This window comes from Scyliorhinus torazame, chromosome 22, assembly GCF_047496885.1.
Source record: "Scyliorhinus torazame isolate Kashiwa2021f chromosome 22, sScyTor2.1, whole genome shotgun sequence".
Taxonomy (NCBI): domain Eukaryota; kingdom Metazoa; phylum Chordata; class Chondrichthyes; order Carcharhiniformes; family Scyliorhinidae; genus Scyliorhinus; species Scyliorhinus torazame.
In genome coordinates, this window is record NC_092728.1 from 78,306,445 (window position 1) to 78,332,405 (window position 25,961).

The 25,961-nt window shown below is 49.8% G+C and overlaps 1 protein-coding gene across 1 annotated transcript in view; it reads left to right on the top strand.

The window, feature by feature from the left end:
* Positions 1 to 25,961, top strand: part of LOC140399154 (protein crumbs homolog 2-like) — a 239,517-nt gene that overhangs the window by 201,428 nt on the left and 12,128 nt on the right. Inside the window, exon 12 of the mRNA XM_072488414.1 lies at positions 15,714 to 15,840. Coding sequence (XP_072344515.1) covers positions 15,714 to 15,840 — 127 coding nt within the window. The remainder of the gene's footprint in view (positions 1 to 15,713; positions 15,841 to 25,961) is intronic.

Here is a 25,961-nt window from a genome sequence, read left to right on the forward strand (position 1 = left end):
TGGTATATCCGTACCACAGCATTCTCCCATCTGCTACTGCGCACCTTTTTAGCCCATCTCAGGACCTCTTCTCTGATCTTAAGGCGGTAAAATCGCACGATTATCGCCCTCGGTGGTTCTCCCGCTTTTGGTCTTCTCGCCGGAATCCGATTTGCCCACTCCACCTCCATGGGGCCCGCAGGGGCCTCAGCACCCATCAGTGAGCTCAGCATCGTACTTGCGTACGCTCCACAGTCCACTCCTTCCACACCCTCAGAGAGACCTAGTATCCGAAGGTTCTTCCTTCGCGCTCCGTTTTCTAGGGCCTCAATCCTTTCAGTACACTTTTTATGAAGTGCCTCGTGCGTCTGAGTCTTAACCGCCAGGCCCAGGATCTCGTCCTCAATATCTGTCACCTTCTGCTCCACCACGCGGAGCTCAGTCTCCTGGGTCTTTCATGTCTCCTTGAGCCCCTCAATTGCCTGTAGCATCGGGGTCAGCACCTCCCTCTTCAGCAGCTCCATGCACCGTCTCACCATTTCATCCTGCTCAGGCCCCCATGTCGCCTGCGCTTTCTCCGCCGCCATCTTGTACTTCTCCCTTTCTGACCCTTTGGTCGACGATTCCTCGCGCTGCAGCCGCCGCCGCCGGTTTTTTCCTCCTTCGTTTGGGGGGACTCCCTTCTCACACACCCCACACCGGGTTGCGTCGTCGAAAAATTCCCCGTTGGGGCTCTTAAAAGAGCCCGAAGGTCCGTCGGAGCTGGAGCCGCCAAAGCGTGCGGCTAGCTAGGCATCACCGCAACCGGAAGTCCCTTCAGTGGCCTTGATGAGATCTTTTCACAGTTGTTCCCTCTGCTGCTAGAATTCACCTTTGATACAGGCCCTCAGGTCAGCTTGCAGCTTTAAGCTTGCCCTTCCCCCGCCTGCATGCTGGAAGAGGCCCTGTTTATCCTGCAGTTGCAGCCAAATCTTTTACTGTTTCTGCCGTGTCTGGCAACCAAGAGACATACCCTTCCTGGGGGACACTGTCGGGGGAATGTTGCAGCCTTCTTCCCACACCGGGAAATGGCAAACAAATGCCGTGGGGGCCCTGTAACGAGCCCAAAAGTCCGTTCCAAGCAGGAGCTACCGAATATGCGACCTAGCTCTGCATAGCCACACCCGGAAGTCCCGTTTGAAAACTCTCTTGTGGCAATCGCCTGGTGGGATTCTGAGGATATATCCAGAGTCACTAACTTGGGTTCAGAGTGGAATGCGCGTATTTGACCACATCTTGCGTGCTTAAAAGAGACTTTTTATATTAATGAGACCGTTGTACCTTAAGATTTACTTTGTAACCCATGTTAATCTTAAAACCGGTGTGTGATTGCTCGAATAAGGATGAGTAAAGGAGTACTGTATCATAATCCAATTTTTTCATGTTTAATAAATGTTTTTTCCATGTTGTTAAAATTAATTTGTGGTCCTGTGACTCTGTCCCTCCAGGATTGAGTAAAAAAAAGGTGGAAGTCTTTTGAGCCAGGGTTCCATTCTGGGATCACCAGATGAGATTGTAACAGCATACTCCTCTAGATCGGCACTAACCAGTGTTTAATAAAGGTTCAGCATATCTTCCTCGACGCAGAGTGGTTCACGCCACTCCTTCGCGCCGGAGTTGTCCGCCCCGCTGGTCCGCGGAGTCTCACGCCCCATAAGTCAGCACTTCGAGTTTTCGCCAAAGGTCCTTTAATTAAACACTAAGTTCATGGGGGGTTGGAGAGACCACAGTCATTTCAAATGTCCCCGCTTTACAGATGTAAAGGCAGCCAATTTATATGATACAGTAAGCAATATCTAGGACAGAAAGCATTCTTTAGATTAGCAAGAGACAGAAAACCGAGCAGGCCGCAGTTAGATTTTGATAACAGGCCTTGGGTTCCTTGCCTAAGAAAAATAATAATTATATGCTGTCAGCAAAACAATGTGCAGCTGTACACTTGCTTACATTGTATGACCTTCTGACTATTTCATACAAAACTCTTGACTGAAATTAGGCTAAATATCCATCATGCTTTGCCAAGTGCCTATTTCCATGATATATAGTCAAGCAGCCGGTTAAGATGAATACCCTTAAGCAGGCAACTAATCCGCACACCGAAGTCCCTTCTACAATGGACATGCCAGAGGAGGCGAGTAGATATTTGCGAGATCATGGACTTGGGGACTTGTAAGAACTTTGGACTGGGGGGGGGGGGGGGGGGGGGGGGGGGGGGGGCGGGAGGGGGGAGAGTTTTGTATCATGTGGGTTATTTGGATTGTGGGAATGTGGGGGAGTGGGTACAAGGGATTAGGGGGGTTTGGGGGAAGGCAGTTGCCTCGAGTGGATGCTAGTGGATCGGCTAGTTAACGGGACTGAAGTGGAGAATTGATCTGTTGTGGGTGGGGTGGTTTTCCTTCTCTTTTTCTCGGTTAGGGATGACGTCGTTGAATTGGTGTGGTGCAGTTGTTTCAGGCAGCAGACATCTTGGGGAGGCGCTAGGGGACGCAGGGCATGGACCTGGGGATCTGGGTAAAGCGAGATATAGCTGACTGGAGGGGATGGGGGGGGGGGGGGGGGGGGGGGGGAGGGGGTACCGGGGCCGACTCAGCTGATTTCATGGGATGTTTGCGGATCAAATTGGCCGATTAAGAGGTCACACCTGTGTTCATGTATTTGGGGAGTTTGAAGGTGGATGTTATGTTTTTGCAAAGGATTCATTTGAGGGTAAAGAGAAAATGCTGGAAAATCTCAGCCGGTCTGGCAGCATTTGTAGGGAGAGAAAAGAGCTAACTTATCGAATCCAGATGCCCTTTATCAAAGCCCTTGGTCACCTGGACTCGAAACATTAGCTCTTTTCTCTCCCTAAAGATGCTGCCAGACCTGCTGAGATTTTCCAGCATTTTCTCTTTGGTTTCAGATTCCAGCAGCCGCAGTAATTTGCTTTCCTTTGAAGGTGGTGGATCAGACAAGGCTGAGGAAGGGATGAGTGGGATAGGTGTTTCATTCGGGGCTGGATATGAGGACGAGGGGGGTGGCAATGCTGGTTAATAAGAGGAAGTCGGGACTTCCGGGTGCAGCGATGACCAGCTAAGTCGCACGTTTCGGCAGCTCCCGGTGGAACGGACTTTTGGGCTCTTGATAGGAGCCCCAACGGCAATTTTGACGGCTAAAAACACTGTGCGGTAAACCAGAAGGGAATCCCCCCTGGACACGGATGGAAAAAGGAGAGGAAAGTGGCCGGATTGCGGTGGATCCTTTAGAGCAGCGGCAAGGAAGGCAAGCACAAACCAAGATGGCGACGGAAGGTGGCAGTTTAATATGGGGCCCTGAACAACACGAGTTCTTGAAGCGCTGCGTGGAAGAACTTAAAAAGGAGATGAAGAAGGAGCTGTTGGCCCCGATATTACAGGTGATTGAAGGGCTAAAGGATGAGCAAAAGACCCAGGAGCAGGAGCTTCGGGTCGTGAAGGCAAAGGCTGCCGAGAACGAGGACGATATACAAGGCCTGGTGGTGAAGATGGAGATGCACGAGGCACACCATAAAAGGTGTGTGGAAAGGCTGGAGGTGCTGGAGAATAATGCGAGGAGGAAGAATTTAAGGATTCTTGGTCTTCCCGAGGGTGCAGAGGGGGCGGACGTCGGGGCATATGTGAGCACGATGCTGCACTCGTTAATGGGATCGGAGGCCCCGACGGGTCCGTTGGAGGTGGAGGGAGCCTATCGAGTTATGGCGCGAAGACCGAGGGCTGGAGAAATTCCCCGAGCCATAGTGGTGAGATTTCTCCGATATAAGGACAGAGAGATGGTCCTCAGATGGGCAAAGAAAACTCGGAGCAGTAGGTGGGAGAACGCGGTGATCCGCATATATCAAGATTGGAGTGCGGAGGTGGCGAGAAGGAGGGCGAGCTTTAATCGGGCCAAGGCGGTGCTTCATAAAAGGAAGGTCAAATTTGGAATGCTGCAGCCGGCAAGACTGTGGGTCACACATCAAGGGAAACCACTACTTTGAAACGGCAGATGAGGCATGGACATTTATTGTCGAAGAGAAATTGGAATAAGTGGGTTATAAAAAAGAACGTTTGAGACAAAGTGGTGGGGCGAATATGGGGGGCGAAGAGGGGGGAAAAGGGGGGAGAGATGATTTTTAAGTTGTTAATCCTGCGACCCTGTAACTTTTCTCTCTTCCCCATGTTATGGGGGAGGGAGGGAGGTGGAGGAGCTGGGGGCGTCGGCCATTGGGGGCGGGGCCAAAAGGGAAGCGCGGGCTTTGTTCCCGCGCTATGATAATTATGGCGGGAACAGGGAAGCAGGAAGGGGGGGGGCGTCGCACAGTGCGAGCCGAGGTCACGGGGGGAAGCCGAGGTCGGCCAGAGTTTGCTGACTTCTGGGAGCAGCATGGGGGGTGCAATTACGCTAGTGAGGGATCTAGCGGGGGGGGTGGGGGGGTGGGTGGGTGGGGGGGGGGGGTTAACTGGGTTGCTGCTGCTGGGGAGAAGGAGGAGCTGGTATGGGGTGGGGTGGGCGGGGAGGGGGGGCGCTGCCTGGGGGGGACGCAGCTACGTGGGAACTGGGTGAGGAGCTGGATTAAAAAAGGGGATGGCTAGTCGACAAGGGGGGGGGTAAAGAGCCCCCCAACCCGGCTGATCACGTGGAATGTGAGAGGGCTGAACGGGCCGATAAAGAGGGCACGGGTACTCGCACACCTAAAGAAACTTAAGGCAGATGTGGTTATGCTGCAGGAGACGCATTTGAAACTGATAGACCAGGTCAGACTACGCAAAGGATGGGTGGGGCAGGTGTTTCATTCGGGGCTAGATGCAAAAAACAGGGGGGTGGCCATACTAGTGGGGAAGCGGGTAATGTTTGAGGCAAAGGCCATAGTGGCGGATAGTGGGGGCAGATACGTGATGGTGAGTGGCAAATTACAAGGGGAGGCGGTGGTCTTAGTGAACGTATATGCCTCGAACTGGGATGATGCCAACTTTATGAGGCGCATGCTAGGACGTATCCCGGACCTAGAGGCGGGGAAGCTGGTAATGGGTGGAGATTTTAACACGGTGCTGGAACCAGGGCTGGACAGATCGAGGTCCAGGACCGGAAGGAGACCGGCAGCAGCTAGGGTGCTTAAGGACTTTATGGAGCAGATGGGAGGAGTAGACCCCTGGAGGTTTAGTAGACCTAGGAGCAAGGAGTTTTCGTTTTTCTCCTATGTCCACAAAGTTTATTCACGGATAGACTTTTTTGTTTTGGGAAGGGCGCTGATCCCGAAGGTGACGGGGACGGAATATACGGCTATAGCTATTTCGGATCACGCTCCACATTGGGTGGACTTGGAGATAGGGGAGGAAAAAGAACAGCATCCACCCTGGAGAATGGACATGGGACTATTGGCGGACGAGGGGGTGTGCTTAAGGGTGAGGGGGGTGTATTGAAAGGTACTTGGAACTCAATGATAATGGGGAGGTCCAGGTGGGAGTGGTCTGGGAGGCGCTGAAGGCAGTGGTTAGAGGGGAGCTGATATCAATCAGGGCACATAAAGGAAAGCAGGAGGGTAGGGAACGGGAGCGGTTGCTGAAAGAACTTCTGAGGGTGGACAGACAATATGCGGAGGCACCGGAGGAGGGACTGTACAGGGAAAGGCAAAGGCTACATGTAGAATTTGATTTGCTGACTACGGGTAATGCGGAGGCACAGTGGAGGAAGGCACAGGGTGTACAGTACGAATATGGGGAGAAGGCAAGCAGGTTGCTGGCCCACCAACTGAGGAAAAGGGGAGCAGCGAGGGAGATAGGTGGAGTGAGAGATGAGGAGGGAGAGATGGAGCGGGGAGCGGAGAGGGTGAATGGAGTGTTCAAGGCATTCTATGAAAGATTATATGAAGCTCAGCCCCCGGATGGGAAGGAGAGAATGATGTGTTTTCTGGACCAGCTGGAATTTCCTAAGGTGGAGGAGCAGGAGAGGGTGGGACTGGGAGCACAGATTGAAACGGAGGAAGTAGTGAAAGGAATTCGGAGCATGCAGGCGGGGAAGGCCCCGGGACCAGACGGATTCCCAGTTGAATTTTATAGGAAATATGTGGACTTACTGGCCCCGCTACTGATGAGAACCTTTAATGAGGCGAGGGAAAGGGGGCAGCTGCCCCCGACTATGTCAGAGGCAACGATATCGCTCCTCCTAAAGAAGGAAAAAGACCCGCTGCAATGCGGGTCCCATAGGCCTATTTCCCTCCTGAACGTGGCGCTAAGATTCTGGCCAAAGTAATGGCAATGAGGGTAGAGGATTGTGTCCCGGGGGTGGTCCATGAGGACCAAACTGGGTTTGTGAAGGGGAGACAGCTGAATACGAATATACGGAGGCTGCTAGGGGTAATGATGATGCCCCCACCAGAGGGGGAAGCGGAGATAGTGGTGGCGATGGATGCCGAGAAAGCATTTGATAGAGTGGAGTGGGATTATTTGTGGGAGGTGCTGAGGAGATTTGGCTTTGGAGATGGGTATATAAGATGGGTACAGCTGCTGTATAGGGCCCCGATGGCGAGCGTGGTCACGAATGGACGGGGGTCTGAATATTTTCGGCTCCATAGAGGGACGAGGCAGGGATGTCCTCTGTCCCCATTATTGTTTGCACTGGCGATTGAGCCCCTGGCAATAGCATTGAGGGGTTCCAGGAAGTGGAGGGGGAGTACTCAGGGGAGGAGAAGAACACCGGGTATCTCTGTATGCGGATGATTTGTTGTTAGATGTGGCGGACCCGGCGGAGGGGATGCCAGAAATAATGCGGATACTTGGGGAGTTTGGAGATTTCTCAGGGTATAAATTGAACATGGGGAAAAGTGAGTTGTTTGTGGTACATCCAGGGGAGCAGAGCAGATAAATAGAGGACTTACCGTTGAGGAAGGTAACAAGGGACTTTCGGTACTTGGAGATCCAGATAGCCAAGAATTGGGGTACATTACATAGGCTAAATTTAACGCGGTTGGTGGAACAGATGGAGGAGGACTTTAAGAGATGGGACATGGTGCCCCTGTCACTGGCAGGGAGGGTGCAGGTGGTTAAAATGGTGGTCCTCCCGAGATTCCTTTTTGTGTTTCAGTGCCTCCCAGTGGTGGTCACGAAGGCTTTTTTCAAAAGAATTGAGAAGAGTATTATGAGTTTTGTGTGGGCCGGGAAGACCCCGAGAGTGAGGAGGGGATTTTTGCAGCGTAGTAGGGGCAGGGGGGGGGCTGGCACTATCGAGCCTAAGTGAGTACTACTGGGCCGCAATATCTCAATGGTGTGTAAGTGGATGGGAGAAGAGGAGGGAGCGGCGTGGAAGAGATTGGAGAGGGCGTCCTGCAGGGGGACTAGCCTACAAGCTATGGTGACGGCGCCGTTGCCGTTCTCACCGAAGAAATACACCACAAGCCCGGTGGTGGTGGCTACACTGAAAATCTGGGGGCAGTGGAGACGGCATAGGGGAAAGACGGGAGCCTCGGTGCGGTCCCCGATAAGAAATAACCATAGGTTTGTTCCGGGGAGAATGGATGGGGGATTTGGAGCATGGCAAAGAGCAGGGGTAACACAATTGAGAGATCTGTTCGTAGATGGGACGTTTGCGAGTCTGGGAGCGCTGACGGAAAAATATGGGTTGCCCCAAGGGAATGCATTTCGGTATATGCAACTGAGGGCTTTTGCGAGGCAACAGGTGAGGGAATTCCCGCAGCTCCCGACGCAGGTGCAGGACAGAGTGATCTCAGAGACATGGGTGGGGGACGGTAAGGTGTCAGACATATATAGGGAAATGAGGGACGAGGGGGAGATCATGGTAGATGAGCTGAAAGGGAAATGGGAAGAAGAGCTGGGGGAGGAGATGGAGGAGGGGCTGTGGGCTGATGCCCTAAGTAGGGTAAACTCATCGTCCTCGTGTGCCAGGCTAAGCCTGATACAATTTAAGGTGTTACACAGGGCGCATATGACTGGAGCACGGCTCAGTAAATTTTTTGGAGTAGAGGATAGGTGTGCGAGATGCTCGAGAAGCCCAGCGAATCACATCCACATGTTCTGGTCATGCCCGGCACTACAGGGGTTTTGGGTGGGGGTGGCAAAGATGCTTTCGAAGGTGGTGGGGGTCCAGGTCGAACCAAGCTGGGGGTTGGCTATATTTGAGGTTGCAGAAGAGCCGGGAGTGCAGGAGGCGAGAGAGGCTGACGTGTTGGCCTTTGCATCCCTAGTAGCCCGGCGCAGGATATTGTTAATGTGGAAGGAAGCCAAGCCCCCGGGTGTGGAGACCTAGATAAAGGACATGGCAGGGTTTATAAAGTTGGAACGGATTAAGTTCGTTCTAAGGGGGTCGGCTCAAGGGTTCACCAGGCGGTGGCAACCGTTCGTCGAATACCTCACAGAAAGATAGAGGGAATGGAAAAGAAGAAGACAGCAGCAGTAACCCGGGGGGGGGGGGGGGGGGGGGGGGGGGGAGGGGGGGGGCGGAATCAGAAGGACTCTCAGGGATGTTATTGTATATGTATAGGTAGTTGGTATATGTAATTGTATATTGGATTTTTGGATTGTATTTTTGGAGAGTATTTATCTTGGACAAGGCAGTTGCCATTTAGTTTTATTTTTGATTTTGTTCATATATTATTTATTTACTTGTTTAAAACTGGCCATTGTTATTTATATTGTTTTATTGCTGTGTAAAGGAAACGTTATGTGCTGTTATGTTTGGCCAAAAAATCTTGATTAAAATATATTTAAAAAAAATAAGAGGAAGTCCTGTGCTGTGGAGAGCATAGTGGCAGACCCTTGGGGTAGGTCAGTGGGAGGTTAGAGGGGGTGCCTATGGTGCGGGTGGATGTTTATCCCCAAACTGGATGATGTGGAGTTTATGAGGTGTGTCCTGGCAAAGATCCCGGGCCAGGCCGTGCATTGGCTGATCGGGGAGGGGCTTTAATACGGTTCTGGATCCTGGGCTGGACCGGTCGTGTTCCAGATCTATCAGGGTGTCGGCAATGGTGAAGGAGTTGGTGGGATTTATGGAATGAATGGGGCGGCGGACCCGTGGCGATTTCAGAGGCCAAGGCCGAAGGAATTTTCATTCTTTGCGCATGTCCACAGGGGGCAAACCAAGATTGATTTTTTGTTGTTGTTCTGTACAAGGCATACTGGCGGGGGTGGTTGGGACCGAGTATTTGGTCATCGTGGGGTCAGACCATGCCCCACACTGCATGGACTTGCGGATGAAGAGTGCGAACTGCCAGGGGCCGCAGTGGAGGTTGGATCTGGGGTTATTGCCCAATAATAATGTCTCCGAGAAGATGGGTGACTATCCGTAACTATGTGGCGCAGAATAAGAGCGGTGAAGTCTCTATAGCTCCATTGTGGGAGATGTTGAAGGCAGTGGTTAGAGGGGAGTTTATTTGGATTAGGGCGCGTAAGGTGAGGGCGGAGCAGGCAGATGTCCGATTTCGGCCAATATTCGGAGGCTATTGAATGTGTTAGTGATGCCCTCGGCGGGCCGGGAGGTGGAGGTGGTTGAGTCTATGGACGCGGAGAAAGTGTTTGACTGTGTGGAGTGGCCGTACTATTCAAGGTGCTGGGGCAGTTCAGGTTTGGGCAGAGATTTGTCGACTGGGTGAAATTGTTGTATTGGGCTCCTAAGGCGAGTGTGCAGACCAATAGTGTCAATCCGGAGTATTTTGAGTTGCATGGGGGGGGGTGGGGGCGGGATGAAGCAGGGGTGGTTGCTCTCCCCTTTGCTCTTTGCACTAGTTATTGAACCACTGGCAATGGCAATTAGGGCTTTGAGGGGGTGGTGGTGCATTGAGAGGAGTCTCTTTATATGCTGATGACCTCTTCTTATATGTTGCGAACTCAGTTGAAAGTTTTGACAGGATTTTGGGGATCTTGGGGGAGTTCAGTCTTTTTTCGGGGTATAAGCTCAATATGGGGAAAAGTGAGATATTTCTGATCAACACCCAGAGACGGGGGGGGGGGGGGGCAGTGTAAGGAGTATGCTGCTCCGGTTGGTAGGGGCGAGCTTTCATGATCTTGGGAACTGGGCCCAGCTGCACAAGTTGAACTTAGCAAAGCTGGCGGAAGGACAATAGGAGGTGGGAATGTTGTTTAAAGCAGATATTGAGGAAAGATAGTACAGATGATGTAGAATCTGTCTGGAAACATCAAGGGGCAAAGATTCATAGGAGTGGTATACAGACCACCAAACTGCTGTGGTAATATTAGGAATAGTATTAGAGAGGAAATTAGTAATGCATGTGATAAAGGAACATCTATGATTATGTGTGACTTTAATCTGCATACAGATTGGGTGACTCAAATTAGTCACAGTATGAGGGGGAATTTCTGGAGTGTGCACGGGATCATTTTCTGATCAATACATTGAGGTACCAGCAAGGAAACAGGGTGTTGTGTAATGAGAAAGGATTAGTTGTCAAGCTAGTTCACTTATTTGTTCCTTGAATGTCTGCCATTGCCTGTCCTTTCTTTCCGTAATGTTTCCCAGTCCGTCATTGCTAGCTCATGCCTCATAACATTATTGTTACCTTTATTGAGGTTGTGCACCCTGGTCTCAGAATCAACTACCTCACTATTCACCTTGATAAAGAATTCTAGATGCCCAGGGGCGGCACGGTAGCGCAGTGGTTAGCACTGTTGCTTCACAGTGCCAGGGTCCCGGGTTCGATTCCCAGCTTGGGTCACTGTCAGTGTGGAGTCTGCATGTTTTCCCCGTATCTGCGTGGGTTTCCTCCCACAAGTCCCGAAAGATATGCTGTTAGATGAATTGGACATTCTGAATTCTCCCTCAGTGTACCCAAACAGGTACCAGAGTGTGGCGACTAGGGGATTTTCACAGTAACTTCATTGCAGTATTAATGTAAGCCTACTTGTGACAATAAAGATTATTATTGTGAGAGGACCCTTGGGGATGAGTGACCATAATATGGTAGAATCGTTTATCAAGGTGAATAGTGAGGTGGTTGATTCTGAGAGCAAGGTCCTGAATCCCAAGAAAGGTAACTATGATAGTATGAGGCATGAGCTAGCAATGACGGACTGGGAAACATTACGGAAAGAAAGGACAGGCAATGGCAGGCATTCAAGGAACAAATAGGTGAACTCCAAAAGTTTATTCCTATTTGGTGAAAGAGTAGAAATGGAACAGTGGCAAAACCATGGCTTACAAGGGAAATTAGAGATAATATTAGATTCAAAGAAAATGCATACAAATTAGCAAGAATAAGCAATTGACCTGAGGCTTGGGAACAATTCAGCAAAGGCAGACCATAGGATAGATTAAGAAGGGGAAAATACAATTTGAAAGTAAACTAGCGAGGAACATAAAAACTGACTGTAAAAGTGTCTATAAGTAAGTAAAGAGAAAAAGATTGCTAAACATTAACATAAGCACCTTACAGTCAGAAACGGGGGAATTAATAGCAGAGAGCAAAGAAATGCCTGAGGAACTAAATTTGTACTTTGCTTCTGTCTTAACAAAAGAAGACATGAATAACGTATTGGACGTTCTGAGAAACACAAGATTTGGTGGAGAGCTGAAGGAAATTAGCATGGGTGAAAAGATGATTTGGGGGAAATTAATGGGATTGAAGGGCCTGATAATCCTCATCCCAGAGTACTTAAGGAAGTGGCACTAGAAATAGTAGATCCATTGGGGGTCATTTCCCAAAATTCTTTGGACTCTGGAATGGTTCCTACAGATTGGAGGGTAGCGAATGTAACCCCGCTATTCAAAAAGGGAGGTAGAGAGAAAACAGGAAACTAGACCAGTGAGCCTAACGTCGGTATTAGGGAAGTTGCTGGAGTCCATTATCAAGGATTTCATAGCACAGCATTTGGAAAGCAGTGGTATAATCAGACAAAGTCAGCATGGATTTACAAAAGTAAAATCATGCTTGACAAATCTACTAGAATTCTTTGAGGATGTAACTAGTAGAGTTGACCAAGGATAACCGTTGGATGTGGTTTATTTAGACTTTCAGAAGGTTTTCGCCAAGATTTCACATAGCAGATTAATATGTAAAGTTAAAGCGCATGGGATTATGGACATGTCTTGAGATGGATAGAAAGCTGTTAGTAGACAGGAAGAAATAAGTTTGAATAAGTGGGTCTTTTTCTGATTGGCAGACAATGACTAGTGGGGTACCACAGGGATCTGTGCTAGGAGCCCAACTGTTTACTTTATATTAATGATTTGGACAATGGAACTAAATGTATTATCTCCAAATTTGCAGATGATACAAAGTTGGGTGGGAGGGTGAGCTGTGAGGAGGATGCAAAGATGTTTCAGCAGGATTTGGACAGGCTGAGTGAGTACATGGCAGATGCAGTATAATGTGGTTAAATGTGAGGTTATCCGCTTCGGTAGCAAAAATAGGAAGGCAGATTATTATTTGAATGGGTGTAAATTGGGAGAGGTAGATACTCAGCGAGACAGAATTTCCTCGTGCATCACTCACTGAAAGTAAGCGTGCAGGTACAGCTGTCAGTAAAGATGGCAAATTGTATGTTGGCTTTCATAGCGAGAGGATTTGAGTATAACAATAGGGGTGTTTTACTGCAATTGTATAGGGCATTAGTGAGGCCACACCTGGAGTATTTGCTGCAGTTTCGGTGTCCTTATTTGAGGAAGGATGCTCTTGCTATGGAGGGAGTGCAGCAAAGGTTTACCAGGCTGATTCCTGGGATGGCGGGACTGTCATCTGAGGAGAGATTAAGTTGGTTGGGATGATATTCACTGGAGTTTAGAAGAGCGACAGGGGATCTCATAGAAACTTACAAAATTCTAACAGGATTAGACAGGGTAGATTCAGAAAGAATGTTCCCAATGGTGGGGGAGTTCAGAAATAGAGGTCATAGTTTGAGGATAAGGGGTAAAGCTTTTAGGACTGATGTGAGGAGAAATTTCTTCACCCAGAGAGTGGTGAATATGTGGAATTTTGATACCACAGAACGTAGTTGAGGCCAAAATGTTGTGTAATTTTGAAAAGGAATTAGATATAGCTCTTGGGGCTAAAGGGATCGAGGGATATGGGGGGGGGAAAGGTGGGAACAGGGTACTGACCTTGATGATCAGCCATGATCATAATCATAATGAATGGTGGAGTAGGCTCAAAGGGCCGAATGGCCTCCTCCTGCTTCTATTTTCTATGTTTCTATGATGTGTCGCCTTTGGCGTTGGCTGGAAGGGTCCAGGCGGTAAAGCTGACAGTGCTGAAGTTTTTGTTTGTTTCAGAATCTCCAGGTTTTCGTGTCCAAGTCGGGTGAATGAGATAATGCTGGGGTTCATGTGGGAGGGGGGGGGGGGGGGGGGCAGTGCTGGCGCTGCCGAATCGGTAGAATTATTATTGGCGGTGAACATAGGTTTGGAAGTGGGCAGTGGAGGAGTGGGCAGTGAAGGCGAGGTCGGTGTGGGTACGGATGGAGGAGGCCTCATGTTCTCGCCAGCCTGGTACTCCACAAGCTTGGGGGTGGTATCAGCGTTGAGGGTGGGGATTCAATGTCGGCAACAGTGTACGCTGGAAGGCATGTCGCTGTGGGTGCCGATTTGTGGCAACCACAGGTTTGTTCCGGCGGGGCTGGTTGCAGGGTTTTGGGGGTGGGGACGGTAGGGTTAGAGTATTTTCGGGACCTGTTTGTGGGGGGGGGTAAGTTCGTGGAATTGGAGGAGCTTGCTGCTGAAGGGAATGGGTTCAGGTACCTGCAGATGAGTGATTTATTGAGGAAGGAGTTGAGTTCCTACCCGCGGCTGCCGCCTCCAGCACTACAGGACAAGCTGCTCTCCGAGGGTGAGATAGGCGAGGGCAAGGTGTTAGATATATATGGGGAGCTGATGAAGAGGGAGGGCACCCAGGTGGAGGAGGTCTGGTGCAAATGGGAGGAGTTGGGAGGGGTGATGCTGGAGTGAGGCTCTGCGGAGGATAAACACGCCCTCGTGGTGTGCGAGATTGAGTCTCATACAGTTTAAGGTGGTGCAAAAGCTCATATGACGGGTTCTAGGATGAGCCATTTTTTTTCCAGAGGTTGAAGATAGGTGTAGGTGGTGTGCAGGCAGTCTGGTGAGCCATGACCGACGTTGAAGGGTATCTGGAAAGAGTTTGCGAACGTAATGTTGAAGATTTTGGGAGGGGAGGGGGTGCTGAATCAGTGGGTGGTGATATTTGAGGTGACAGAGGATCCAGGAGTGCAGGTGGGGAGAGAGGCTGACATGGTAGCCTTCACCTCCCAGATAGCCCAGTGGCGGGATCTTGCTGTGCTGACGGGACTCGGAGCCGCCAAAAGTGGGGGCATAGATGTGACTTGGCAGAGTTCCTCCATCTAGAAGAAGATATTGGGCGAAATTCTCCTACCCGCCCCGCCACATTTCTGCCCCGACCGGCCAGCGGGAGTCTCCGTAACACCGGCCGGTCAATGGGGTTTCCCATTGTGGGGCAGCCCCACGCCGTCGGGAAACCCCCGGGCGCCGGCAAAACGGAGACTCCCGCCGGCGGAGAATGACGCCCCAAGTTCGCCATAAGTGGGGTGGAGGAGGGGTTCTCCACAAGGTGGAGGCTGTTCATTGACTTCTTTAAGTGACAGTAACATGTCAGTGGGGGAGGGGGGGGGATGCTGTGTGTAAAAAGAGGGGGTGGAGTGGGCGTTGCAGGGGAATATGGGACGCAATTCTCCCATCGGGTGTCTAAGTGCCGACGCCGGAGTGAAAACCGGAGTGTTTCACTCCGGCGTCGAAGCCTGCTCCCAGCCCCCTTTCCCCCACCCCCCGGGGGGCTAGGAGCGGCGTCGGGTCATTTACGCGCGCCGGGCCTTGGCACCATGTAAAAGTGGCGCCGCGTAAATGACCTCACCCGCGCATGCATGGTTGCCGTCCTCCCCGAGGCCGCCCCGCAAGAAGATGTTGGATGGATCTTGTGGGGCGGCGGAGGAAAGGTGGTCCTCCTTCAGAGAGGCCCGCCCGCCGATCGGTAGGCACCGATCGCGGGGCAGACTCCATTTGAGGCCCCCCCCCCCCCCCGATGCAGGAAACCCCCCCACCCCACAGGCCCCCCCCCCCCCCCGAGTGTTCCCGTGCTGTTCCCGCCGGCAGCGACCAAGTGTGGACGCCGCCGGCGGGAACCTGTCGTGTTGGGGCGGCTGCTCGGCCCATCCGGGCAGGAGAATCGCCCGTTGCAAATGGCGAGCGCCGATTCTCCGAGCGGCCAGCTGTGATTCTCACCGCGCCGGTTTGGGGGGGGGTGGGAGAATCGTGTGCACGTGGCGTGACACCCCGGCGATTCTCCCACCCGCCGTCGGGGGGGGGGGGAGAATTCCGCCCATAGTTTACGGCTGCTGGTGTTTGCTCTGTACATATTTAAATATTTTCATGGCTGATCATCCAATAAAATATTTGTCAAAAAAATTACTTTGAAATGAATTTACTTTTTCGTTATTATGAAAAAAAGGCAAAATATCCATTGCCTTAAATGAAAGGCTTCAAATTATTGATACCATAAGATGGCATTTCAAAACTAATATGTCATTTGTGCCAAAGTTTAATGAACAATACTGACAGTTACCTGTGTGTGAACTCCAGACAGTAGCAAACAAAGTGATGGAGGTTTAAAAACCTCAGTCTGTACCTCGCAACATCATTTTGGGAAAGGGGCTGGTTTGTGAAATTAATATGGTCTCTCCTCACTGCTGAATTTCCACCTTCAACTTTCTCAGATGTGAAGAAGAGGTCAATGAATGTGACTCAAATCCCTGCCAGAATGGAGGGACCTGCCAGAACCTGCTCAACAAATTTGCGTGCATCTGTGGAGCCAATTATGCAGGCGAAAAGTGCGAGCTTGATGTAAGCAATCTTTATTTCTCCTGCTCAATGTTGCTTTGGCAAAACTATTTTCGGTTCTAGTCTTATGGACATGGGCGTGGACACTGGGGATCCTGATGCAGAGCTGATCTGGCCCGAGATTTGCTCGAGTCCTTCCAAATCTGGTAAAGATCAGGGATTTAATATGTGCCAGGGAGATATACGTTGAGACAGTATGTATGAAATACCATATAAGTAATGTCATTTTCCATCCTGTTGAAAGTTTGTAGGCAAATCTTTGGTGGTCCTAATGTCTGACCGGTGATGTTGACCGGCAGCATTAGAGCTCCAACGCTCAGCTTGTTCCACTGATTCTGGTGGAACCTGAGTCAGCAGACATCTCAGTCTATGCTCTAAATGTGTGGCGGTCTCCACCATTCTCAGGCAGGTTACTGTGCAGAGCATTTAACAGAAACACACCGCATTTATCAGTCTTATCTCTGCCAAGATTCTAATAAGTTGTGGGTCTCCCATGCTAGTATTATGTCCCATTGGCTTTTTTGCTCCTTGATCCACTGCCAACTCACAAGGAATAGGAAAAATAAAGTGCACTGCTATTTCTAGATAGGAAGTACAATTTCACTGGTGATAAATCTGTGAACACGTAGAATTGGAAGCAGGCCACTCGGCCCAACCAGTCTGTGTTACCCTCTGCACGATCAAATAGTTTAATCACAGTTAAACGCCATGATTCCATATCCATTCAACTCCTTTTTCTTTGCCTAACCTAACCAATCTTATCTTGAAACTTGATAGTCTCCACCTGAACCTCCAGCCTGGGAAATTAAGTTCACAACCTCATACCTATGAAGAGGTTTCCCTGCCCTCAGTTTTAAATCCCTTACATTTAAATAATGCATCAGCCGTCCTTTAATCATGCCCTTAAAACTACTATGCAGATCTCCCTCAACTGCATTAGTGTGGGTTTACCTGTTGGAAACTTCTGGTCTGTTTTGGGTACTTATGCTGTTGATTGCAAAGTCATCACTTTCCAATATCCAGAAACATAGAGGGTGCACAGTCATTAATGATTGACATAGACAAATCATACCTTCCCACGATTGATTTCCACTACAAAAATTAACCATTTTCCTCACAAATGGAATAAAGTAATTTTAAAACTGCAATATTCCACAGCCATTACAGTCACCGCTTAAAGGTGCAAGAGAGTTATCCAGAGCTGTAAAACTCAAATAAAAAAATAATCTTTATTATTGTCACAAGTAGGCTTACATTAACACTGCAATGAAGTTACTGTGAAAATCCCCTAGTCGCCACACTCTGGTACCTGTTCGGGTACACTGAGGGAGAGTTCAGAATGTCCAATTCACCTAACAGCACGTCTTTCGGAACTTGTGGGAGGAACCCAGAGCACCCGGAGGAAACCTGCGCAGACACGGGGAGAAACATGCAGACCCCGCACAGACCGTGACCCAATCCAAAAATCGAACGTAGGACCCTGGAGCGGTGAAGCAACAGTGCTAACCACTGTGCTACCGTGCCGCCCAGTGATGATAAACCAAGGAGCACTCAGTAAACTTTTGGGAAGAAAGATATAGGATTGATTTCGGCCAAGAAAATCCCAGCCATTTCCCCCTAAAATAAGATGGTTGCAGAAGCAAACTGGTAGTAAAAGGAGCCTCAGTATATTGTTCAATAAAAATTACAGCACGTACACCCCTGCTGGAACTGTTCGGTCTAGTAACTGCCAGGTAGTATAGATTGAGGTTGAAGCATTTCATTTGCACTTTGTGTCTTTCTTTCGTTTGACTCTTGGGAGTTCCAGAACAGAACAATGCATGTCCTATTTTATTTAGCAAAGACTAGTGCTAGGTAGAAGAACTTGGAAGCCAAATCTAAGTTACAAATTTAATTAACATTTACAGCAAGTCTTTGCTCAAATAAATACTCTTGGCTAACCTATCTAGGGGATTTCATGGGTCGTTGATTTTCAACACACCTTAACTGCAATCATTCACTAACGAGGCCAAGTAACAAGAAAACCTTAAAGTTCAAATATTTTGATTATGAAAACAAATTACATCAATTCAAACATAAATGGTTTTACCAGTCCATGAGAAAAAACTGACACCCCCGAACCAAATCTGTTGCCATTTTTAACAAAATATAAACATCATTAATCCTGAGGATCTGTGTACAGCTCTATAGGATATAAACGCAAACTTGTATCCCGGCTCTGGGTCACTGTCCGTGTGGAGTTTGCACATTCTCCCCATGTCTGCGTGGGTTTCACCCCCACAACACAAAGATGTGCAGGGTAGGTGGATTGGCCATGTTAAATTGCCCCTTAATAATAATTGGGTGCTCTAAATTTATTTTAAAAAAGAAAGAAAAAAATATATAATCACAAACTAACCAACTTGATTCAGAAGATGAGCCAAGAAGGGCTGCAATCACTTAAGTTTATAAAGAATATTTTTGGACTTTGTAAATGGACCTTAACTAAATGCACACAATTACTATTTTGTCAATAGACAACACGCTACATTATTTCATAAATCTGCAGGGAATTCTTAATACTTTTATTCCAGAGTTTAATGCATGTTGGGTTGCTTGTTTAATCCTATGGGAATGCTGGAATTTGCTATCGTTCAAACGGTTTCTTCCTCTGGAGTGTACTGTTTCATCCACCCTGTTTTCACAAGCTGAGCTCATATTGTTGCTGATTTGGTCTTGGAATGTGCGAGGTTCTTTAGGGTGTCACTGGATTTAGTTTATGGGTTACCATGGAGAATGCTACTGTGTGCAATCAAGTGAATATTATGAGAATTCAAACCTTGACACGGAGCATGACTTTATTTTTGACCTTGAAACTTCTCGATCCTCATTTGTTATTGCCGCTCCTCACCTCAGGATGGACTTCTAACGTACAACAAAAATATTTATCTGACTTGGGGAATGTTCGAAGTATAAATTCTCCCCCCCCCCCCCGCCCACGCTGGGTGGGAGAATCGCCGAGGTGCCGCGCGAGTCGCGCCACGCTGCCCCGACACCCGCACGCGATTCTCCCACCCCCCGAAACCAGCGCCGCGAGAATCGCGGCGAGGCGCTCGGAGAATCGGCACAAACGGCGAGCGCTGATTCTCCGGCCCGGATGGGCTGAGCGGCCGGCGAAAAAAATGCCAGTCCCGATGGCGCCGTTCACCCCTGGTCGCTGCCGGTGGATGCTGGGGGGGGCAGCCTGTGGGGGGGGGGGAAAGAGAGGGGGGGGGGTGCTCCAACAACGGGGGGGGGGGGGTGGCCTCCGATGAGGTCTGTCCCGCGATCGGGGTCCACCGGTTGGTGGGCCGGCCTCTCCCTCCCCGGGCCTACTTCCCGGCGCGGCCGGCCCCTGAACACCAACCCCATGTTGGGTCGGGGCCGGCGCGCATAAGAAGTTCCCCGCGCATGCGCAGGATTGAGTTGCCCCAACTGTGCATGCGCGGGTTGGCGCGGCGCCCATTTGCCGCCATGTAAGGAGGCTGGAGTGGCGTGAACGGCTCCAGCACTGTGCTGGCCCCCTGTGGGCGCAAACACTTGGCCTCAATATCGGAGAATCACGCCCTCTGTCTTTGTATCTTCTTGTCCGTTGCATCTTTTTTTTCACAAGTATATCATTGGATGTGTTTTGCTATCTGGACGGAGGAAGACTTCCAATCTTCCCTTTCTCCAATGGATATAGACTATTCCTCTATATTTGATAATGGCTGACAGCAGCTCATTAAAAGATAGTTCGTCCATTGTAATATACCTTACCAGAATGTATAGTTCTATTTACTTGTTCCTTGCTGTCAGGAGTATGGAACTCCATGCTTACCGCCTTGGAGGGGAACCAGAGCAACCCTTTTGAAAAGTGAATAAATAAGAGGGGAATAAACTGCTGGCAATAATTGTGCATCTGCTCCCACCCCCCTCAACACAGTAACCGCTTCTCTCTTTAGCAAACAGCTAATTTCCCCGCGATAGCTTTTACTCATGATTTGTGCTATGATTATTATAATCATTTTTGTCTTCTAACATTTCCTGAGTAATATGATATGCACTGGCATAAATCGTTTGTCTGTTTTCTGCTGGCTGTGATACATTATTTTTCATGTGCCTTTTATGTTCCCAATGTAATGATCTTTGCCAGGGTATGTTTTCAGAATTGTATAGGAAGAGTTGGAGCGGACTCATACCGGTGGCACTTTAGATAATTATCCAGCCCAGTGACACGTTCACATGTTACTTCCTGCTGGGATGTTTATCGGAGTAAGAATTGGTCCAGGTTCACAAACAGATGTGACTGGCAGTTATTTCCGTAAGGATTGCATTAATCTTCTGTCACTGATGGGATTATGGCATTAATTGGTGATCTTGGAGACACATGGCTGTGTGTTTTATCATGCTGCTGCTGCGTCTGCAATTAGCATTAAGATTAAGATATAGTGAAGGAGCTTATTATTCATGCAGCTTCATTATGTTAACAGCTTGTTACTCATCAGAAACATTAAAACGATGACACAAAGTATTATAGAAGTTGCAAACACAACTTGGATGTTTACATTATGACTATAAGTGCAGCAATTAGAACAAGTTCATGAATAATCGACTGCAGTTAGTTTGTGTCATTGTCATTTTGTTCCCACCTTAGTCTGGACCTACCAGGATTCTATCAAAATCAATCACCAAAATCAGACACACACAGAGAAATGTAATAATAGTTCGCCGTTGAGGAGTGCAACATTGAATTTGAAGCCAGGGGTGATCTGCCCAATTATGGGTTCTTGAGTTTTCAAATTTTCTTGCATATTTGATGCCCTGCATTGAGAGCTTTGGCCCTTCTCTTGGGTTTCTCAATTTAAAAACATAATTCCGGATTCTTAATCCATGGAGACTCAGATTTGCCTGCCTTATTTGCATATGGTGCACCTAAAGATTTTTAAAATTGCTTTACTGTCCCAGCTAAAGCCAAAATAACAGGGAGGGAGGAAATGAAATACATTTAAATTCCGCTGGCTTTTTGGTGCTGTTTTGGAGTAAATGTATACATCTTCCTGGTCTATGGTTAAGTACCCTTTTTCTGATAATGCAGCGTGGAATGTCTGTGCTATGCCTGGAAAGGTTTGTCAATTCAGTGTCAATAACTACCCAGGTCATGCATAACACAAGATATATTTAAGAAAAGGTTCTATCCCTGTCCTCTTCCTTACTCATGTTCCTCAGCACATCATTTAAAGACATGCCACCGGGTTCCATATCTATGCTAACAACAACGAGATCCACCGCGACACAGAATAGAATGGCGGCTGCGCAAGATGAGACTGTTCAGTCCATCTTGTCCGTACAGTGCTCTGCGACAGCAACTCTGCCAGTCTCACTCTCCCGCCCGTTTCCTGTAGCCCAGCATTTTCCTTCGCTTCAGGTGCTTATCCAATTCTCTTCTGAAAGCCACAATTGAATCTGCTTCCACCGCACTCTCAGGCAGTGCATTCCCGATCCTAACCACTTGTTGATTTAAAAGGTTCCTTCTTGCGTTGCGTTGCTTACTTCGCCAATCACCTTAAATTGGTGTCCTCGGATTCTCGACCCTTCCGGCACTGGGAACAGTTTCTCTGCATCTACTCTGCCCTCATGATTTCTATGATATCTTCTCTCAATGTTCTCTTCTCCAATCTATTCTTGTAACAGAAGTCTCTCATCCCTGGAACCATTCTCGTAAATCTTTTCTGCATCCTTTTCAATGCCTTCACATCACTCCTAAAGTGAAGTGTCCAGAACTGGTGATACTCCAGTAGAGACCAAACTAACATTTTATAAAGGTTCATTATAACTACCTTGCTTTTGTACTCTATTGATAAAGCTCACAATCCCACATGTCTTTATTTTATTTTTAATAAACATTTTATTGAGGTATTTTTGGTGTAGAAACAACAAAATAAACAAGATACATGAAACCATAAACATAGTGCAAAAACCGTGTACCTTTTGTACAGGTCTCACCCTTATTACCCCTCTACTCTAACCTAAACTACCTACCAACCCCCCCCCCCCCCCTGCTGACGATTAATTTTCCACAAGGATGTCGACGAACGGTTGCCACCTCCGAGTGAACCCTAACAGTGACCCTCTCAAGGCAAACTTAATTTTCTCCATACAGAGAAAGCTAGCCAGGTCCGATAGCCACGTCTCCGACTTCGGGGGCTTTGAGTCCCTCCATGCCAATAGTATCCGTCTCTGGGCTACCAGGGAAGCAAAGGCCAGAACGTCTGCCTCTTTCCCCTCCTGGATTCCCGGGTTTTCTGACACCCCGAAAATCGCCACCTCTGGACTCAGCGCCACCCTTGTCTTTAACACCTGGACATTACGTCTGCAAACCCCTGCCAAAATCCCCGAAGCTTTGGACATGTCCAAAACATGTGGATATGGTTCGCCGGTCCTCCCGCACATGTTGTTCACCTGTCCTCCACCCCAAAGAATCTGCTCATCCGGGCCACTGTCACGTGAGCCTGGTGAACAACCTTAAATTGTATGAAAATTAAAAATGAAAATCGCTTATTGTCACAAGTAGGCTTCAATGAAGTTACCATGAAAAGCCCCTAGTCGCCACATTCCGGCGCCTGTTCGGGGAGGCTGTTACGTATCAGGCTGAGCCTGGCACATGTTGCAGACGCGGTGACTCTACACAACGCGTCTGCCCATAAACCAGCCTCTATCTCACCTCCCAGCTCCTCCTCCCACTTACGCTTCAGCTCCTCGGTCTGGGTCTCCTCCGACCCCATAAGCTCCTTATAGATGTCCGAGACGCTCTCCTCCCCTACCCACCCTCTGGAAATTACCCTGTCCTGAATCCCCCTCATAGGTAGGAGCGGGAAGGTTGCCACCTGTTTACGAAGGAAGTCCTGCAACTGCAAGTATCTGAATTCATTTCCCCTCGCCAGCCCAAACTTTTCCTCCAGCACCCTCATACTCGGAAAGCTCCCCTCTATGAACACATCCCCCATCCTTTCAATCCCTGCTCTCCACCATAACCGGAACCCCCCATCCATTCTCCCCGGGGCAAACCGGTCATTATCGCAGACTGGGGACCAGACCGATGCTCCCACTGCTCCCACAGGCCGCCTCTACTGGCCCCAAATTCTGAGGGCCGCCACCACCATGGGGCTGGAGGAGTACCGCGCCGGCGGGAGTGGCAGAGGCGCGGTAGCACCAAGACTGGTGCTCTTACAAAAAGCTGCCTCCATATGCACCCATGCCGACCCCTCCCCCACCCCTCCCCCAACACCCACTTCCTGATCATGGCTATATTAGCCGCCCAGTAATAATTGCTAACATTTGGCAGCACCAGCCCACCCACTCCCCGACTCCGCTCAAGCATTACCTTCCTTACCCGCGGGGTCTTGCCCGCCCAGACGAAGCCCGTGATCACTCTGTTGACCCGCTTAAAAAAGGACCGCGGAATAAAAATGGGGAGACATTGAAATACAAACAGGAACCTCGGGAGGACCGTCATTTTCACCGTTTGCACCCTCCCAGCCAGCGACAATGGGAGCGCGTCCCATCTCCGAAAATCGTCCTTCATTTGGTCCACTAGCCGGGCCAGATTCAATTTATGCAGCCGGTCCCATTCCCGCACCAACTGGATGCCCAGGTACCCAGATACCCTACTGACCGAAACGGCAGCTCCCCCAGTCGCCCCTCCTGTCCCCTCGCCTGGACCACAAACATCTCACTCTTATCCATGTTTAGCTAATACTCCGAAAACCGGCCAAGTTCCCCAAAAATTTTCATGATTTCCTCCATCCCCTCTACTGGGTCTGAAACGTACAGAAGTAGATCAGAAGAGCGAAACCTTGTGCTCCACCCCTCCCCCCCCCCCCCCCCCCCCCCCCTCGACCAGTCCCCTCCAGCCCCTTGAAGCTCTCAGAACGATTGACGAATCTGTAGTCAGCGCAAACAACAGTGGGGAGAGGGGGCATCCCCGTCTCGTCCCCCAGTGCAGTCTAAAATAGTCCGAAGTTGTCCTGTTCGTCCGTACACTTGTCACAGGAGCCTGATACAGTAACCTGACCCAGTCAATAAAGTTCCGCCCGAATCCGAACCATCCCAGTACCTCCCACAGATAGTCCATTCTACCCCATCAAAAGCCTTTTCTGCATCCACTGCGATCACTACCTCAACCTCCCTACCTTCCGGGAGCATCATGATTACATTTAACAGCCTTCTTACATTGGCCACCAACTGCCTACCCTTAACAAACCCCGTCTGGTCCTCCCCAATAACATCCGGAACACAGTCCTCAATCCTGGAGAACAAAATTTTGGCCAGCAACTTGTCATCCACATTTAGCAGGGATATCGGCATGCAGGACCCACACAGCTCCGGGTTCTTGTCCCGCGTAAGAGTCAGCTAAATCATTGCCTGTGACATCGTCGGGGGCAGCACCCCTCTTTCCCTTGCCTCATTGAACATCCTCAACAACACTGGCCCCAATATCCCAGAGAACTTTTTATAAAACTCCACTGGGTACCCATCCGGACCGGGGCCTTACCCGCCTGCATGGCCTTCAAGCCCTCCACTATCTCTTCCAGCCCTTCTACCCGCTCACCGTCCACCGTTGGGAAATTCAGCACCTCCAAGAAGAACCTCATCCCCTCCGGCCCCAAAGGGGATTCCGACCTGTACATCCTGCTGTAGAAATCCCTAAACGCCTTATTCACCTCTACCGAATCACCAACCAGGTTCCCCTTACCGTCCTTTACTTTCCCTCTCTCGCTGCCTCCCTCTTCCTAAGCTGCTGTGCAAGCATTCTGCTGGCCTTCTCCCCATGTTCGTAAATCGCCCCCCTCGCCTTTCTCAGCTGCTCCACCGCCCTCCCTGTGGTCAGCAAGCTAAACTCCGCCTGCAACCTCCGCCATTCCCTCAGGAGCCCTACCTCTGGGGTCTCCGCATACCTCCTATCGATCTGTAATATCCCCTTTACCAGTCTGTCCCTCTCTGCCCTGTCCACCTTCTCCCCATGGGCCCGGATCGAGATCAGCTCCCCCCTTACCACCGCCTTCAGTGCTTCCCAAACCACCGCTGCCGAAGGTTCCCCCGTGTCATTGACCTGCAGGTAGTTCTGAATGCATTTCCTTAGCCGCTCGCACACCCCTTCATCTACCAAAAGTCCCACATCTAACCTCCAGTGCGGACGCTGATTACTGTCTTTACTGACCTGCAGGTAAACCCAGTGCGGTTCATACCCCATGTCCACAACCCCAGCCAGAAAGACCCTGCTCAAAATAAAGAAATCAATCCGGGAGTACACTTTATGCACGTGTGAGTAGAAGGAGAACTCCTTCATCATAATATACCGACCTCCCACGTTCGAGACTATTCTACCCACCTCAAACACCACCCGCTTATTGATCAGGATCGCGACCCCGCTAGTCTTTGAATCTAGTCCCGAGTGAAACACTTGGCTGACCCAGCCTTTACTCAGTCTAACCTGGTCCATTACCTTAAGGTGTGTCTCCTGCAACATCACCACCTCCGCCTTCAATCCCCTAAGATGCACGAACACACGTGCCCTTTTGACCGGCCCATTTAACCCTCGAGCATTCCAGGTGATCAGCCTAGTTGGGGGCTCATTCCCGCCCCCCCCCCCCACCCGTCGATCAGCCATCCCCTTTTTAGGCCTGCCTCCAGCCTGTGCTCCGTGCCTCCACTGGTCCATCTCCAGGCAGCCCCCGCCCCCGACCTCCTCTCTATCCCTCAGCCAAAGTCCCTCCCTCGCCAGCAGAACATTCACCCCCCCCCCCCCCCGCCAGCAACAACACCCTGTAACCCAATCCCTTTCCTAAACCAATCATATGCACTCCCCCCACTGCGCTTCCGAGAGATAGCTCACCCAGCTAGCTTGGTGGCCCCATCCCTGGCGCCAGATAGTCTCCCACCTATTGTTCTCTCCCCACCCTCCCCCCTGCTCATGCAAACAAACTCCAACATCAAACAATCCCCACACAATTGCCCAACCGAAAAACACCAAGGTCAAAACTAGCACACCTCCATCCCCCAACAGTGCAAATGAAAACCTAAACTCACCCAGCTCTACTGCTGGTTCCACGCAAAACAAGAAACTT